At 35.3% G+C, this 18,977-nt stretch overlaps 1 protein-coding gene across 1 annotated transcript in view; it reads right to left on the reverse strand.

Moving 5' to 3' along the window:
• Positions 1-13,461: 13,461 nt before the first annotated feature.
• Positions 13,462-18,977, reverse strand: part of GABRG2 (gamma-aminobutyric acid (GABA) A receptor, gamma 2) — a 60,700-nt gene continuing 55,184 nt past the window's right edge. The window contains exons 8-10 of the mRNA XM_010001947.1: positions 16,951-17,156; positions 15,841-15,864; positions 13,462-14,361 (exon numbers count right to left, since the gene is read on the reverse strand). Coding sequence (XP_010000249.1) covers positions 14,086-14,361; positions 15,841-15,864; positions 16,951-17,156 — 506 coding nt within the window. The 3' untranslated portion in view covers positions 13,462-14,085. The remainder of the gene's footprint in view (positions 14,362-15,840; positions 15,865-16,950; positions 17,157-18,977) is intronic.

Genomic DNA, 18,977 nt, shown 5'->3' on the forward strand with positions numbered 1-18,977 from the left:
AAGCAAAGAATATCCAGGGTGCCTTGATGCAATACGAATGTAGAATATTACATAGATGTGGACAAAATCTACTTACAGATAGGGAATCCTAACCCATTATTAGGATTATATGTTGTAGCTATTAGCAACTGGGAATTTGCCACAATAGTCCTTGTTTCATTGTTACTTTATGTTAACAGAGGGTGCCCAGAACCTTACCTCACCACCTAGCTGTTGTTTCTGGCAACTTGTTTTGAAAGAGAAGCAAACCTAGAAATACTATCATATTTTTAATCCTTGCTTACTGTTGTTTTTTTTCTGTTAACATTTCTCTAATGTTCAAGATAAGAAAAAGATAAGGATATACTCATTAAAGTGCAATGCTGAAAGTCCACAGAAATGCATTTGCAATTGAAATGTCATTTGCAGCAAGTAGAACACTCTCACTTGGAGCAGTATTAGTTATTTATATGAAGCACCTAATCAGAAATATAAAAAATTACTTTGCATTACTTAGTTTATTAGCACCTCGTGCATATTTTGAAGATGAAGCACTTGTGATAACTACTCCAGATGAGATTTCTGGACTCAGAATGGTTTGCTAAGAAATAGGATTGAACATGTCAATTGATAAAGGAAATCTCAGGCAGCTTGAGAATGAAAACAGGAAAAAGTAACTGACTGTCTTGATAGTTCATAAGTTTTCAAGAAAATTATTAAGAATTTGCCAGCTAAATGTTCCCTAACCATGTTTGTTCAGTAGGAAGACAAGGATAAAAGAGAAGCAGAAGCCCTTCAATTGGGAATGACTAAGTGAAAGAGTAGGGAATTTTTTCAGCCTAAAGATTAAGATGACAAAAATGACTGACTCCCTCCTACTCTCTCCGTTTCTCTCTCTCTCTCACCTTCTCTTCCTCGGTTTTGCCGATGGTTTCCTTGTGGTGGAGCCGCTGCAGAAGAGGTTCACCAGCACGATCCCTGGCTCCACTGTTCCTCGCCTCAGTGACTTCACTGAAATGGTTTTCTTCCTGCTTTGTCTGCTTGCCAGCAACTGAAATTTAGTGTGAACATAATTGCTCGGAAGTTGGCAGCTACATCTGTCTCTCCCTATAGTGTACCAGCTATGGTCATCTTGGCACGATGTGGGCAGTTGTGTGAGTGGGCTAGTATAAAACTCTCTTTTATTATAATGAAATGTAACAGCTTGAGAAAATGCTTTTCTGTGTCGTTGTCTGCAGTGAAAACAAGCCAGGCACATCAAAGGAACTAAATCCCTGAGAAGGGTTTTGAAAAATAGGTCTGGGCACACAAAGGAACAAGAAGGTGTCAAACATGGAAGTGAATGGAAGCCTAACAGATAATGTCCAAAAAAAAAAAAAAAAAAAAAAAAAAAAAAAGCTTGAGTATGGACACCTCTACATGGAACTCAGTTACTGCTTCACTGAATGCTTTCTCTTAGAGGGGTTTCAGCATTGATATTTTCTGTCAACTGTTCCTCCTACACAGCTGCCACTTTCTTGCTATTTATTTCTGGTTTTAATAAATCTCTTTGAAAATACCTTTTGAGAATTAGACTGACTTGTATAGTTTGTCACTTTCAAGAGATTAAAATCTTTTCATGTGTCAGGAAAAGTAATAAAGGGTGAAGGCTTGGAGTTGGGAAGCTAGTATCTTTGTTTTCTTAGGAGAATTCAAAAACAAAGCAGTCATAAGTGGGCAAGGAAACTGGTAGGAAGAAGTCCAGGAGCAGCAAACCATGCTTTTTGAGAAGGTAACTCGAGTAAAATCATAAGAGTTTTGGTCAAGGACTTGAGTTTAGCATCATTTTTGGGTCATGCCATAGTTTGTGAAAGAAGAAGTAAGGAAGTGATGCTTGAATTAAAAACAGTGGGGTTCAATGAGGGAGACATCTAAATACGTCTCTCTCCTCAAAATTAAACATTTAAAAATATATTTACTCCACAGGGTTTGGTTTTAAATCTCTTTCATTTGCTTGTGCTATTTCTGGGAAAATGGATTTAAAAAGAGAACTTGAATAACAAGTTAGAAAACTGACTCTGTGTTATTTGCAGTTGTTCTGACTGAAGATAAGTGAACAGGAAAATTGTGTCTTTATTAATCCAGTATATTCTGCTGAGCTTCGATTTAGATCTACAAGCCCTTCTCTTGTCAGCAATGTATCATCTTTAGTGTGATTGTGCTTATGTGTAAGGCCATTGTACTTAATCAGTTAAGACAACATGATTAAAAAAATTTATTTAAATATTCTCATTGCTTCTCTTCCTCCCCCCATCACACCCTTGTCTTTTCATCCAATGGTCTTTTCATTCATATCCATTCCATTATGGAAATATTTTAGGCAACTTTCCAGAAGTCTTTCAGATTGGTTTTTTGGCAGTGCTTATTAATGATAATTTCTCCAGCAGGTCCCTCTCTTCTATCCTGCATCAGCAGTATTTTTTAGTACCTAACTACTTACTAGTGGGCACTTTGCCCAAAACTTTTGGTCACTTTTAGTGACCTGAGTTTCAAATCTGAAGGCAGTAGAAGCTGTGGGGCTCAGAAGCAAGGAAAAAGGAAGACAGAATTAGGTAGCTTGAACATAGTGATTTTGGGCTTTCATCTGGAAAAATAATTTCAATCTTGGTTCCAAGTAACACTGTGGTGACTTTTCTTTCTGATTGTGGTCCATTTTGTAATGCGAGTTCCAGACAAGGCACTAACAGACCTGTCAATACTCTCTTGCCCTTTCTAGGTCACTGACAGCCCAGTAACTTGTGGTTTTTAGTCCCTCTCTAATGGATTTGTACACAGTTAATTACAAAAGGCCATTTCCCTGGACTACAGCCAGAGAGTGTAAAGCTCTATGAAAACCACTTTTCTGTATGTATTTGAACTTTTTGCTCCCAAGAGGTGACCACTGTGAAATTTCCTGTTCATCCACAAAGCAGATGCTTAAGTGCCAGGTTCTATAGGACCAAACTATATGACCCCTGACATGGAGGATCAGTCCTTTGGAATGAGAGGTTAATTAAATGTCTTATGCTTTCAAGTCATACTTTTTCTAACGATAGTCCTGATTTAGTCTCACTGCAAGTTGAATAAAGTCAGCTTGTGTGCAGCAGCACTTACCATGTATCTCCATTATCTTTCAGAATTCTGAGAGCCAGACTCTGCAATTCAGTTAGACATATTTTAGTCTTTTTTCTACTGAAAAATAACCTTCAAGTTTGAAATATTCTCATTGTGTGAGGCAACTTTGAGTCAGCAGATAGTATAGAGGCATCTCTTGCTTCAACAAAATGCTTTGTCTATAGTAGGAATTAAGGAGAGAACATGATGAAAACCTTTTTTAGTAAAATTTATGGCTTGAAAGTGGAGAAGAAAAGCATAGTAGGTTTGTGTTCATACATAATATAATATTTTGTAAAGAAAACTGTGCAAGAATTGCCACTGTTTGTAATGCAGCCATTAGCATAGTCTGCATCAGTGCTTCTTTATGGTGTGATGATTCAGCAGTTACTTCATAAACAGCTGAAAAGTCTCTGTGAGGGGGAAAAAGAAATTTTCACAGATAGGCAGAGAGAGAGAGGAGAATTTTCCAGGATAAAAGTTTCTTCACTGACAAGTGAAATCCTTGAGTAACCTTATGATCTTGGTGTAAGTAAGATCTGGTACTGTGAGGGTGAGAATTATGAATTCTCAGTAAATCCATGTCTTGTGCTTCTCACTTCTAGATAAATCCCTGATATTTGGATTTTTTCCCAGGTAATGGAAGATTAGCAGAATGGACTAGAGCAAGCCTATGAATGAGATCAGATGCTTCTCCTAAATTAATTGATGAATAAACTTGGGATAACAGGTTTTTTTCAAGAGGAAAAATAAAGATGTCATATTGTTCTGCCTTAAGGAATCTAAAATATTTTGAAAATAGAAAAGCATCAATAAAATGAATGTTTCAGAATAAAACAAATTTCTGTTCTGAAGACAATTGAAATTAAGTTTTAAATTTGTTTATTTTCACTAGTGTTTTGAAACAGATAAATATGTCTATATAAAATGTATAAAACTTACATATACCAGAGTTATAAGATCACATGTTATGTAAAAGAAACTCCTGTAAAAATTTTACTGATCAGACACAATATTTGTCTACCTGTTACATTTGGCTATGAATACAATTTGCCTACTTTCTACCTGAATAATCAAGTTAAAAGATTAATCTTTTACATTTGAACAAATAACTTTGTTAAAAAAGTTATAAAGAGTTCTCTGTTGGCTTTTATGAAATGTTGTTTGGTTTTGGGTTTGGGATTTTTTGTTATTTATATATTGCATGTTCAAAATGGGGGGTGTTTCAAGACTGTTTAGAGTCCCTGCAGTCACAGCTCTTGTTTTTAAGTTTCCAAACAGCTGTTGCAATAGATGGACTAGGAAGGTCAATAGCTGAGTTACAGTTTGAAAACGTCCTAATCCTGATTTTAATAAGTATGGTATTTTTATACTGGGATATGCTGTTCTCCAGCCTAGGTGACTTTTCAGTTTTTTTCAGAAGTTTCTATCAAAAGTATTAAGTTCTTTTTAGGGCAGGGAGAGATAGAAAATACCAACTGTGTTCCTTTCTCTGGCATAAGAGCTATTATGAAAGAGGCAGCAGCCTCAGAGTAGTGAAATAATACGACTATATGGTGTGCTATGTGAAGTTCCCTTTTCAGAAAAGAGAATCTTGGAGCTTCATGAATACAGTTAATATGTAATGGGGAAACATAATTTCTGCGTATTTTTACTTTAAACTAGAATACTGTATTCACCATTTTTGCCTGTCATGTACTGTCTCTTCATATTCTGTCTTGCAAATGTGATTTTGTTTGTGTGAATGCTGATTACAAGCAAATTTTGATGTAGTACTAAGAGTTGTTTTAAGAAAACCTGATTTTTACAACTAGAAATAATTTACAAAAGTCAGACCACACAATCAGAAACAGAGTCATTCTAATCTGAGTTTGATCACAGTGCAAGGATTAAACACTTGAGTAGTCCAGTACACCTTTTAAGATTTCTCCAGAGGTTGAAATTCACTTGTAATAAATTGGTAAAATATGGATAATTTTGAGGGACAAAAGGAGTAAATTGATTAAATTAATTGTTATCACAATGTTTGTGTATGACTGTTCCATTCATAATGTCACCACAAAATGTGTTTCTTTATGTGTATTTCAGGAAAAATATTTTAATTGCTTTCAGTTGTGATTTTTGGGTAAGGTTGGCTACATCGAGTTGCATCATTAATCCTATGGAATGTATATATAATGCATTAAAATCTGAAAAATGTGTTAATTATATTTCTAGTAATATTATTCCTTGGGAACTTGTGTATTCAAATTATCCAAAAGTTGAGATTCCTAATGGCTACTAGAGTTGGAGGGTCAAAAAAAAAAGGAGAAGCAGATAAAGAGCAATCCACTCATCCTCCAAACTGGGTAGTTATAACAAGATTTACTGGGTAGTTATAACAAGATTTGAAAGTTTCTATATTCCTAATACTGGATCAGATTGCTGTCTCTGATAAGAACTTTCAGACCTAATTTGTCTTTTAGTTGGTTTCAAATTAGCCCATGAGGAGCTTAAGATGTCTTAAGAGTGCTCAGTGTGCAGGTTGACAATTCAGGACACTATTTCAGCCACAGACCTTGGAGTAGAAAGGCACGTAGAGTCAGACTGTTCTGTATTTAGCACTGTTAAATTACAATACAATGGAACAGTGGTTATGACCTGCTGACATTTTGTTCAAGAGAAAACTGGAAAAAAAATGTCTGCAATGTTAGAAACTGATGTCAAAGCTTCAGGGAATTGCAGAAGTATAAAGCAAGTTGTAAACCAAAACCTCAGTATAATTTTGGGTTCTTTGGGACCATCAATGTCGAAATGATGCTTCATATTTCTGAAAAAGGAAACAATATTTGAGGCAGTGGTGGGTAATGTGGGGTTTCCTACCAGTTGTAGAGAGTTGTCACCCCAAACTGATTCAACATCATAGAGCAACATCTTTTCCAAATGCCAGTAGAAGAAATAGGAGGACACTTTTCAGCCAATCTTAGGAATCAGCTATGGTATGTTAAGAGAATAGAGACATTGGACCCAGAAGCATCAGAACAGATGGTCTTACTATCCCTTACCACCCCTCAGGTTTTTTAGCACCCAGACTGTAAACTAAAGAAGTAACCAACAAGACCTAATAACATGGAAACCAAACAATTAAAATTACTGTAGGCAAATGGACAGTGTTGGCTTGGGACAGGTCACCTTTTGTGCTGTATGGCCACAGTACACAACTGCTCATGTTCCACTACAGTTTCCAAGCTTCAAGGTACTTCTGAGTGCAAAACAGATCAGGCATTTTGGTTGGTGAACATAAACTATAACCTGATCTGTTTTCTTCTATTAGTGAGACTTAATATGATTCCATTCTGACCTAGGGCACACGCAGGATTGAAGTGCTCAGCAGCTCTGGTACGAGCTGACTTGTGGTGGAAGTGGGGACTCGGGTTTCCATGCATTGTGACAGACCACTGTTATGATCTAATGTGTGGTAGATCCTCATACTTCAAAGTGCATTAGTTGAGATACAAGGCTCTGTATCTCACTGCCTACAAAACACTTCCTCTCCAGATTTGCTCAGTCAGATACTGGATGTCCTAACATGCTTGTACCCACAATGAGGTTTTGTTTACCCCTCTCTCTGCTTCCCACGAGCTTTATTGGAGCTCTGCATGGACTTAAAGATAACAAGAAAAGGGAAATGAACTTGCCCTGCCTAATTGATAACACTGTGAATAATTTTAGAACTCACATTGTGTCATTCTTTACTCCCTGTCTAGTCTCTGGGCTGCAGAATATGTTAAAAAGCACTAATTTATTCAGAAGCATTTGCAGAAAATAGTAACTGCTCCTCTGTGAGGGATAACAGGACTTTTCACATATTTTTAATTAAACTGAAAACTTCCATGTTTGCATAATAGGATGGTTTGCTTATTTGCATTCTCTTTGCTCTTTTTAATTATTTTTATTTCTTATGCAAGAATCCTCTTCACACCTCCTCTTTGTGCTCTCATCAGTTTGTTGTTTTTCACAGTTTGATCTTCACTGACAGCTTTCCTTGCTGTGTTTTTGGTGCATAAAGAGCAAAATATATTTTCAGTCTCAATGACTTTCATTTTAGATTAGGAAAACTGAAATACAAAGTGAGAACAAATATAAAATCTTCATGAGAGAGAAAGCAGAGAATCTGTAAGATCTGCAGTTTACAAACCTCTGTAAAACCTTTCATCTTTAATCCTCTTATAATGCTGTCACTGGCTGACAGGCAGGTGGAGAGATTTTTCATTTTATGGCATCGAAAGGACAGATTGGCGATTAAGGCATAGATTGGGTCTCAAAGAATTCTAGTGCAGTTTACATATTTTGATACAAACTTTGTGCAGGTGTCACTTTAGGCTTCACATTGCCTTTATCTTTTCTTTTTCTCTTCTCTGTAATGATAGAATTCCCCTGCCTATTTAGATGTTGTCATCTTGAAAATGCTTGCTTTTGCACCAGAACTGTTAACTTTGCTATGATTTGAAATTTAGGCCTGATAAAGGCTGTGCAGTATCTCCAGCTCAGGGATACAGTTGTGCAGGTGCCTAATCCCTTGGGAAAGTCATACTAAGAGCATACTTAGCATTGCATTTACCAGTTTCTCCAAGAGCAGTACTGTCAGAAGAGTTCTAAGTAAGAGGAATTGTTTGGCAGTGTGAACTGATTTATTCACTTTTTGCTTGCATATAATGGATTTTATATGGGAATATAGGAGAAAATTCTGTGCAGGTGTCCAGAACCTACAGTTGCTCTGTATTCCTGATTTTTTTGTCATTTTGTCTTAGAAGGTATAGGAACTGAGTCACCATCCTATTGTCCAGTGGGTTTACATCAATTTCATATTTTTATTCTCCTTCAAAAAAAGCTTTCAGAAGGACATGTCCTGATCACCATTGCCTTCAAACATTCCTTCAGTCTTACAATCAGTAAACTCAGGGGATGTGAAGACATATTTCCCTATCAGCTGTAGAGTACACATTCTTGGTTTCTATAGTACCAAAAGAAATTTCTTAGAAGATGGCTTGTACAAGTTAATTCAAGGTGCAATTTTTGTTCTTAGCTGAGTGTGATTGCTGAGAGGAGGATTCTGGGTTTGGCTATTGTTTTTTGAAACAGAAAAATATTAGTTTTATGTAACAGTAGTAGTCAATAATTAGGGGGTCAAAAGACAAAACCCTGGGATTTTCATTGCCCATGAGTGAGTTGTTCTGACATGGGAGATCATACCTGTCTGCTGCCAGCCAAAAAATTAATTTTAAAGGAATAATAAACTGAAAAAGCCTGCATTTAGGCTCTAAATTACTATAGGTTTTCTTAAGGTAAAGGGTCTTTTAAGATTCAAAGAAGAAGTAACAATGCTGTGTATCTTGTATGTCATCCCCCAACCTGCAAAAAAAAACCCCGAACAAAACCAGAACCAAACCAACAAAAAACTCAACCAAACATACTCAGGAACAGTTAAAATGAGATTAATTTAAAAGAAATAAAAGTTTATGTTCAAGGAGTTCTTTAGAGAGGACTGGTTTCTCTTTCTGAACAAGATAAAACTAAATAAAAACATAGCTACACAGAGCTAAGTAGAGATGTTAACTTACCTTCAGGTGTGTATGTATTAGTTGATATCTATCTGTGACATGACTCTCCAGTTGTTTTGGTTTTTTAATAGTGATGTTTCAAATTAAGGGAAAAGAGGAGTGTAAACTTTTTCAAGTCTGCTAACTCATAAAACCTTATCTATTGAGTTATTAAATTTATGGATTCCATTATCTTGCCATACTTCCATTGACTGTTTTTTTACTTCCATTTTTTAATGTAATAATCTTCATTTATTTCATAATAAGTAGAGGGCTCCTATTGAATCTTAATTCTTTGGAAAGCATGTTATTCCTCATAGCTGATAATGGCTGAGTACCTTTAGAAACTGGCTGTTGCTGTTTAAAATAAAATACATTCTATTCTACTACAGCACGAACGTCTGTGATTAGCATTTTGATTCATGTTTTGCCTGCTGCCTATGAATTAATCAGCTTATAAAGTTAAAAAAGGTTTTTGTTACTGAAATTGAAAAACTGGTTCTTTTCCTTTCTGTTTCAAAATATTCATTGAACATGTTTCTAGGCAATTTCAGAATGTCAATCAATTTATTGGAACTTTGACAGTTCAGACAGGGTGGAGTTATTTACTTGTACTTGAAATAAGGTTGGGATCTGGTGTACTTCTCATAGGATTGTTCATGATGGTCTGAGTAATTTTCTAAAATTTTTAGGAACCATTCTGTCAATACTTTAACTAGAAAAGTTGACTGTGGAGTCAATGTAAAGTTTTTGTATTTTAAATGTTCCCTAAATACCACTTTTCAGTCCTATGCTTTCCCCTGCCCCCCTAAAAGGTGGGGTAAATTAAGGGCTTCTTTGAAAAGGAGGATCTTCCCCCTTCTTCCTCTTTCCTTTGCACCACATACAAACTCATGTGTACTGAGGGCTTGCTCCTTCTGTGCAAAGGTGCCAGGGACAGGGGAAGGGAGGCAGAAGGAGCATTAACAGAATGCTTAGTGTTTAATTGGCAGAATCCTCAGACTATTTTTTGCAGTTATCTCAAATGTGCATGGGGTCTGAACTTCAACCTGCTTACATAATCAAAACCTGTATGTCTGCATTAACTGCTCAGCATTATTGGTTGTTCCTCTTTGTATAGGTAGGAAAAATAAACTCTGGAGACTAAATTATTACATGCTCATATACTGAACTTCTATCCAGGTTATTCTCTAGTAATTTTGACCATAGTGTATCTCATTTCAGGTTTTCTCAGAAAGATCAGTATTTTGTTCTTAAATTCAATGTTAAGGACAGAATCACACATAAAAAGTAGAACAAATGATTCTCAAGTTTCAGAGATGATCAGAGCTCACCACTTAGATTTTACTGGGTGGCCATACTGCATTTTTGTTCACAATAGCTCTAAAATATGTTACTAGAGAAGAGGTATGATACCATTTACAGTTTGGTAATTTTTGGTCCCAACTGATACCATTACTAAAGGGAGCAGCCAGAAACTAAACAAACAGTGTGTACAGTAATAAAACTTTATCATTCTTAAAATTCTGTATAGAAACCAGCATCAGTTGCTAATAATTAATGCTAGGTAACAACACTGAATCATTAATAACATATCCTGTTTATCAGTGATGCTGTACCATTCTAATGGCTTTACTTTTTCCACACCAGTAGCACTTAAGTAATAATTCAGAAAATGCTGGTGGAACACACAGCTCCTTATAGAAGCTGCAGCACACTTAATGAGAATAATTTTTTCTATTTTCTAAATTCCTTGATGAGCAGGTGAGAAGGTTCTTCAGAGGATTTTGGAAGAAAGCTATTACTTTGGTTAAAAGAATCTTACCTATTTTTTGAGAGTTCTGCTCTCTCCTACTATCAGATATATTTGGACTTGGCTTTGGTTTTTTGCACACAACTGATAATGTAGGAGGTCAACAACAGCTGGAAGGAGCAACTGCCCTACCTTTTCTTTAAAGGGAATGCTCCAAAGGACAGAAAAGGCTTCCCATGTTATTTTATTTGAACACTGACTAATGTACTGGAACAAGGTGACTCTTCAAATAGAGAAAGTTCTCATCAGCTATGGCAGATCATACTGGGTAGTTTGAAACAAATCTCTCCATATGTATTAGAAGTTTTGCAAGGTGGTTTCTTTGACACAGTTTTGCTTTCTACTGTAGAGATTTTGGATAGATTTCTGGTTTGAGCTAATGTGATTCCCCATGTGGCATTCTCTCAGGGAAACCATCTGTTTTGGTGGTTTGGACCTGCCTGTCCAAATGCTCCATTGAACTTAGAGGGGACCAGAGCAAATAGGTGGTTACACTCCCTGTTACTTACTCATCTTTGTAACAAAATCTAACTTAGGATGTTTCTATAGTAAATTTCAAAGTAAACAAAATATTCTGAGAAATAAAATCTAGATGTATACTTAATATTCTTTGCAGTTTGTTTTAATTTATTTTATTTTTCTTTTTGCTGTGGTATTTTTGCAAAAGAATCTAATAGAATAGAAATGAAGGGAGAAAAACAAATTGCCGGTCTAGTCTTTCACTCCTAGTCTTAAGGGAAACACTGAAATGAATTTTGAGAACCTAAAATATTCATTGTTTTGTCAATATAAACATGCAGACATTTAATTTTAAGTCAAGACACCATAAATCTACGTGTTGTTTGTTGTTGTTTTGTTTGTTGTTATTTTCTTTTAGCATACTATCCAGCTATGCTAAATCCTCTGCAACAGGTCTATCTGACTTTCAATCAGTTTGTAGCCTCATCTACTATTTTAATAGGCATGTTATATTACCTGGACAGATGTCTCTACGTGCATGTGTATCATTTTAGGAATGAGATTACAAGTCTTAGTTTGGAATATTTTTTGGGGGGGAAAACTTTTTTGTTTAGGTTAGGGCTTTTTGTTCCTGTCGGTCAATTAAGGATAAGCTTCTCACAACAAATGTCTGAATCTATAGTTAGGCTTATAGCATGGACCTGAAAATTGTAAAGACTGACAACTTATTAAACCTCATGAGATACAGATTTCAATATGCCAGTTATCAAAAAAACGTATCTGGGGAAAAGATCAATATTTCTAATATTTTCCATACTGGTTGAATTAAAACTCTATTAATCTTTCTTAATTTCTTATTTTTCCTTTTCACATGTTGTTAATCAATACAAATTTTATGTGAGTTCAAATAAGCAAATCCTATCCAGTCTTATCATACTGTGGTCATACTCTCTACAAGAAAGGCGACCTTTTTCAATATGCTTTTCTGCATTAATTCAACATTCTGGAATTATTTAAATGCAGACTTTTAAGCAAAGCTTTTTGTTCATGTCTGTTGTTCAAGATAATTAAAGATCATGAACTTCCTTTTATATAGTGAAAAGGTATGTTTTTCATTCTAAATCTTGATTTTAAAAAGAAAAACAGTACTGTGGAAGTAGGAAGTCTAAATCGTTTTGTGTACAGGATCTTTCTAAATAAGGGAAGAAAGTGCACTGGCTTTTAATTTTTTATACATGGAACAACAGATCTCTGAGTATAATAAAATTATTTACTTGTGAAACTCTTCATAAGCTTCAATTGAATTCTCTTTGCAAAGCAACTGAAATCTTGTTTGAAAGATGACACTTGCATTTAAAAATGCCTGTTGCAAAATAATCACAAGAAAACTAGAATTAAGTGCAGCAGTTTTATTGAAAAAGTCCACAGGTGTGTGCAATTCCTTTATTAAAATGTTTTCAAATACATTGGACAAAGAGCAATTGATGATCAAGAATTATTATTTTTTTGTACATTTTTGTTTCCAAAACTATATAAACATTGGAAAACTTTCCTTTTCCTCCATTTTGGACATTAATAATTCTGTCATGATAAGTTATATATTTCCTTTTTGTATCTGCAAGTCCACTTTTCTGGAGGTGACATTTTATATCTTTGACAATTAAAAAAAAAAAGGTTAGTCATATTTACATGTGCTTAAGGTTGCATAATTGAGCATCATACAGGTTCTGAAAACCAGTAGGTAAATGGTTTTCAGGATTCACCCAGGTGGATTGAAGGTTTTAAATACACATAAACTGCATACATGTGATTTAGTAGCCAGGACACCCTTTGTTCCCTTTTATTTTCAAGGCTATCTCTAAACTGTGTGCTAGTCATGGTAAAGGTTTGTTTAAGTAAAGGTACTCACCAAGTGAAAAGCAGCACTGGCAACAACTATTGCTGACCAAGGACATAAATAATGGACTGACACTTGTTTGTGCATATTTAATGCAAAATTCAGTGTTTCAACACAAACTTAGAGCTTGTATGTGAAAACATTATCTAGAATAAAAGGTATTTCCTGGACTGAATTAAAGAATTAAAAAAAAACCAAACACCCACAAACACTTGTGTAAGGAAAAATGTAGAGCTCAACATGGGAAAAGAATGATAGAAGCACATGAATTAAATTTGAAAGCTGATCTTATAATGTGTGATCACTGTAAATTCAGTTGAAGTATAGAAATATTATCAATGGAAATTGAAGGCTACAACTGCAGCATACACGTACAGTATATTTCATGAGCTATTATATTGGCCATACATATTTGTCTACATGTCATTTATTTGAATCCTTCAGGCTTCTCTGATGTCTTACATGAAAGTGCTGTCTGCTTGGATCTTTCATGCATGAGGGAAAGGGGTAATTTTTCAAGGAAAGAAAAAATTGTCCACGTTTCAATTACAATAGCACATCCAGAGACACAAAATAAAGGACAAAACTTTATGGTACCTTTGTTTCATTTATTTTGGCCCCCAAAAGATGCATGCACTAGACTTTATGTACTACAAGGTATTGAAATATTTACAGCATTGTACATGTGCTCTGAAAGGGATGGCAAAGGGAAAGGTCTATTTTTACCTTAGTGGGAGTAGAAGTTACTTTCCTAGCTTAATAATACCTATTCAAAGTGAGAGATGACTCTTCCAAAAAGAAAAGCCCACAGAGAATAAAGCTATAGCATAATTATAGCCAATGTTAACAAACTTTACAGCACTTTACCTGGGAATTCTTCTCTTGCACTCCTGTTTGAAATAGCAGTACTAACTATTAAGTGATGTTGCCATGCTCCCCTTGCCCTTTCTGCTCAGTTTCTCTCTATTCCAGCAGGTATAGCTGTATATGACCTGTTTATAAGATTTTTATTTCAAATTATTCCAGCATGTTGAATGGACATTTAATTCACAATAACCTGATGGCAATTTTTTAGACAAATGATACAATTGATAAGTAGTGGGTTATGGCACTAAAGAATTCAGACCACTATAAAAGCGCATTGTAAATACTTCAAGTGGAGTTAGGAAACCATCTCTTTAAGAAATTCAGTGAGTAAGGCTTCAATCACTGATTTTCTTCTGCCTTTAAAGGTAAAGATATGATACCCAATACACCAGGTTGAACAAACAGAAGGCAGTTGGGAAGAAGATGCGGGCATAGGAGTCCATTTTGGCAATGCGGATGTGTATTCTTCCATGCCTCCAGGCTCCTGTTCGACAATCCTCAAAGCAGCAAAAAAAACTGGCACAGTCCTTGCCATCAAGACACTCATACCCATATTCTTCATCCCTTTCTTGGAGATGTGTAGCATTGTTCATTTGGATAGTAGCTGATCGTGGCCGGATGTCAATTGTAGGTGCCTAAACATGGAGTGGCAAAAAAAAGAAAAAGATGGCAGGAGGAAGAGACTGTTAGTATCACCAGACCAATGGGGAGATAGAGATTAATGGTCAATATGTGAATGATGGTTCTGTGTGAGGCACATGGGAAATTGCTGAGGAGTTCTAATGGCAATGTTATCTTGAACTTATTAAAATCAGTTGCATCATACATTTTAATGTTACAGGAAAGCAGCACAAATCAGTATCAAGCTAACAGCTGTGGACAATTAGTTTTAAAGCCAAGCTAAATAAACATTATAGTTTAAAAAAAGAGTCAGAAATGTAGCTGATGGTGTTTTGAATTTCTTTTCTGTTTTATATCTTTTACATTTTATATAGCTGCTTGATATCTGAAAGCAATTTGTGTATTGCACATGGAAGGAACTGAAATCATCAATTAGAAATGCAGGATTTTATTGTAGGGCTGGTTTGTGTTGAGACAGGAGCAAATGTATAGATTGACAGGAAAAAGGCAAAAACTAGATCTTTGGATTAAGATTAGGAGAATCTCTGTAAGACTCTCCAACTGTTTGAACATATGTAGTTCCCCATCTACTAATGTTCACCAACTAGAAGGCTCTACATATTCCAAATTTTGTGTAGTAGCTGTACATTTGTATATATTTGGAACTAATTGAGTAAATTAAGCACTTAAAACACAAGAGCACTTGGTGAACACTAGGATGACAGGCATTGAAACCTCCTGCTGATAGTTATTAAGGTAAAACAATTCAATTCCATAAGTATGTAAATTTCTTGGCTTTTATTTATAGGATTCATATGTTCTGTTTTTGGTGATTTTTTGTTTGTTTTTAATAAAATCTCTGCATTTCTGAATGAAGATAAGGGTTACATGTGGAACATATTTGCTATATATATATATAGCTGGATGTATTTGCTAAGTGTGTTGATCCAGTGACAGCATCAAAAATAGATATACACCTTAAACCCTTTAAAAACTCTGACATTTTGCATTTGAGTAATTGGTGATGACATCTAATTTTTTTCAGGTCAACATCAGAATAGATTTAGTTTTATAGTTTGGAGGGAATCACAAAGGTTCAAAAAATGTGGTCAGAGTCGAGTTCTAAAAGGGTGTATTGCAGGTTTCTGATGTAGCTGTTGCTATTGGATCTCGTGGCAAACTGAGAAAGAGAAGCAGAAACATTTCAACATTAAATTCTTGGGATCCAATAATGTTGGTCACTATTGAACTTTGGTAAGTGCAGAACCAGTGAATCAGTGTTTGGGCTGCTGAATCAACTCTTCTAATTGTTTAGGAATATGTAACCATTCTACTTAATCAGGAAGTTACCTTGAGTAGAATGCTTAGTTGTCTCATTAAAATATAGTAACAAAACCGCAAACCCAACCCAAGGGAGCACACTTTCATATAAGCTCTAATAGTTAAATTCAGCAGTCGCATGCAGTGAATTTTCATTCAAAAAAACATTATACCTTGAAGGAAAACATCCGAAGAAGCTTTCATTTTGTAGACAGAAAAGAGAATCAGAGGGTTTTGGTTTAAATTAAAAAACAACGAGAAACAAAACAACACAGAAAGAAAGAAAGAGACAAAAATAATATAAATTAAAAATGTTTCTGAAACTTAGTAAGTCAAAAAGAACTAAATTTATAGAAAGGTTGGGATAATAGCAATTTAAACAAGTATCTGTCATATAAAACAGGTTAATTTGAAAATACTCTCTATTAATGTAAAATGCTTGTTTTCCACGTTTTTCACAAGCATATTTGGGTGTTTTTTTGTAGACAGGCTACTTATTCCTCTAGGATTTTACACTAGTTCTTTTCACCTCAGAGATTCTAGACAAGAAACTTTTCAGCTCAGTTGCGAAAGGCAAGGAGAAATCTGTCCAGGACAAAATATGCAACAAATTTTCCTTATCTAGGCAAAACCCCAAGCACCGACTGAGGGTACTTCCAGGATTATTTTTTTTTATTATGGCTATTATATACTTTTTTAATCATTGTGTAGCATGCATCCATAAATGACATTGTAAACTGCTAGCAGCCAAATCAGTTTCTAAGGGAGAGAAGTAGGTAAAGGAGGTAAGAAATACAAGAAAGAAGAAGATAAGGAAACAATGAAAAGGAAATGGATGCTTAAAGGGAAATTAGAAAAAGCACACTCCATAGTTTGAATATAAAAGTTTAACTGTTGTCCTAATAATAAGAAAAAGTCATATCAATCATATGGACGTAAGCTAATGGCAGAGAATATTGCTGAATCTAGGACACAGAAGCTGACAGTTCTTCCGTAAAGGTCACAGCAAGAGCTCTATCTAGAACATAAATAATGGTTTTGGTGTTTGTTGTGGTTTTCACAACACGTTGGTTAAAAGGATCCTTGTTCTAAGCGACTACTTTATCTCGCATCCAGAAAATGCTCTTAATGTTCAAGGTGAATGTTTGCATTCCTATTAATAGAAGAGAAGAGCATGTATGTAATAAAGTCTGAAAAGAAAGAACAAGCATAAAAGGGGGATTAAAATTCTCTCTGAGAATAACTAATTTAATTTTAGACCTTGCTGGAAAAAAGATACATACTGGATTTTTCTTCTTTTTGTCTTTATCCTTGCTTGGCTTTCTGTTGCTGACAAAGTAGTGCAAAGTTCCATATTCCACCAGTGCAGAGAAAACAAAAATAAAGCAGACTGACACAAAAAGATCCATTGCTGTCACATAGGAGACTTTGGGAAGAGATTTACGAGCAATTGTACTAAGGGTGGTCATTGTCAGGACCGTTGTAATACCTGGTAGATACGTGGAAAACAACAGAAATATTATTACTTCAAGTAGCAAACTGATTTTGCCACTTAGCTCTCTAACTAGTTTTGAAGTATGCTTTGAGTTCAAACATATACAGCAAAGGTATTGAACATCACATCCCAGCAGTGATATGTGGATTCAATAGGAGCTTCAAGGATTAACACGGAGGATGAAACATTTTTATGTGGTCACTGCAAGGGCTGCTCTGCAGGGTATTTTGGTAGAAGGATTTTGATTCTGAGTGATTTATGCTCAAACCTGTAATCAGCTAGAGATGAGAACTTGCATCAGAGTGAGAGAATCATGGTGGAGAGTAAAAATTACCCCACTCTTCAAAGTAACTTCAAGGCCATTCTCAAACTTAATGTGCTGTTTGGATAAGTTTTGCTTGTTTTTAGTTGCAGTATAATGATACCATCTCAGCAAGAGACACACTAGCAGCCCTCATATGAGTTACAAATTAATGCAAATTCTTGAAAGCATATAATACAGTAGGAACCTCAGGACAAAATGTTTACATTTCTATGTGTGCTACATAAAGAAATGAACCCATTTCCTTTCTCTTCCCTAAATGCCCTCTAGTTGTATGCAAAAGATGCTCTGCCCCCCAAATTGCTGCTTGTTATTTAACCAATTTCTTGCATATAAAGTTGTGAGAGTCTCTCAGGACTCCTTGTAACTAAATTGTGAGGCCAGATTTCACTCAGTGTCACAGCATTTATCTCCTCTGGCCTTCATAAGTAGCTGTAGCCTATAACTGAGAAGTACTGTGACATTGCTTCCCCATCCCTTCTTTTATAACTTTATTCCCACTGCTGTGATATGAAGAACATTAAAAATGCATCAAAACAGTTAAAATCTATCACATTTTATGTGGCAAATTTCATACCACTAATTTTACCTCCTCAACTAATTCTCAACGGAGTGACTGATCTGGTTTTGTATATCCAAGTAAAATTTTAAATAAGATCTGAATGCCTTTATAAATATTATACTTCTTTCAAGCAGATTTTATCACCTCTTATTAGAGAGGATATGAATAAGGCAATAAAACACTTCAAACTTTCTGTCATGCAAGCCACTTCTCCTCTATTCCTGTCTTTCTTTCTAGGGTGTTCTGGAATGAAAATGCTGTCCCTTATTTTGCACTCCAGTGCTCTGTGCTGTAGTTCTCTGAGGAACTCAGAAGGAAAAAGTAAAATTGATCTCATTTGTGTACATTTAATGCAGAAGTAGTAAAATGTGTTTAACTTTCTCTAGTTGCATATTTGTATTTTGCTAATTCTTATAGCTACAGCTGCTTTGCACAAGCAAGGTTAATTTGGTATCTTTTTTTAGTTTATTTGTGGAACAGTTCCCAAATGTGTAGAAATTGCTAATTCAGAGTAACTGTATGTCACTTTTTCATGTTTAGGTTTTTAGATACCACAAAATTAACTTGATTTTGTGGTCTGAGGGTTATATTTGATTGTTCCTAAAGTAGAAGTGAGGGTACTAAATTGTCCCCTTTTTAGCATAACAGCACTTAGCTGTAAAGATTGGTCCCTTCATGGTGTTTCTTTCTTTTGTATTACTAGGCACTATGACATGCAAGTAGTGCAAATAAAACTAATGCTTTCCTGCCTCTAATCTAGCAATGTTCCCATCCTCTTATCGTTTATAAAAAGTACTGCTGCTGTCAGAATAGATGCAAAAATATTTATTGTTGGCAATCTCCAATATTCACAGTTAGGATCTGACACAGCAAAAAGAAAGAGATGCAAATATGGTTTTGGGCGGTGTTATTCCTGGGAAAGTACTACATC

Source organism: Chaetura pelagica, unplaced genomic scaffold (genome assembly GCF_000747805.2).
Source record: "Chaetura pelagica isolate M959 unplaced genomic scaffold, ChaPel_1.0 scaffold356, whole genome shotgun sequence".
Classification (NCBI taxonomy): domain Eukaryota; kingdom Metazoa; phylum Chordata; class Aves; order Apodiformes; family Apodidae; genus Chaetura; species Chaetura pelagica.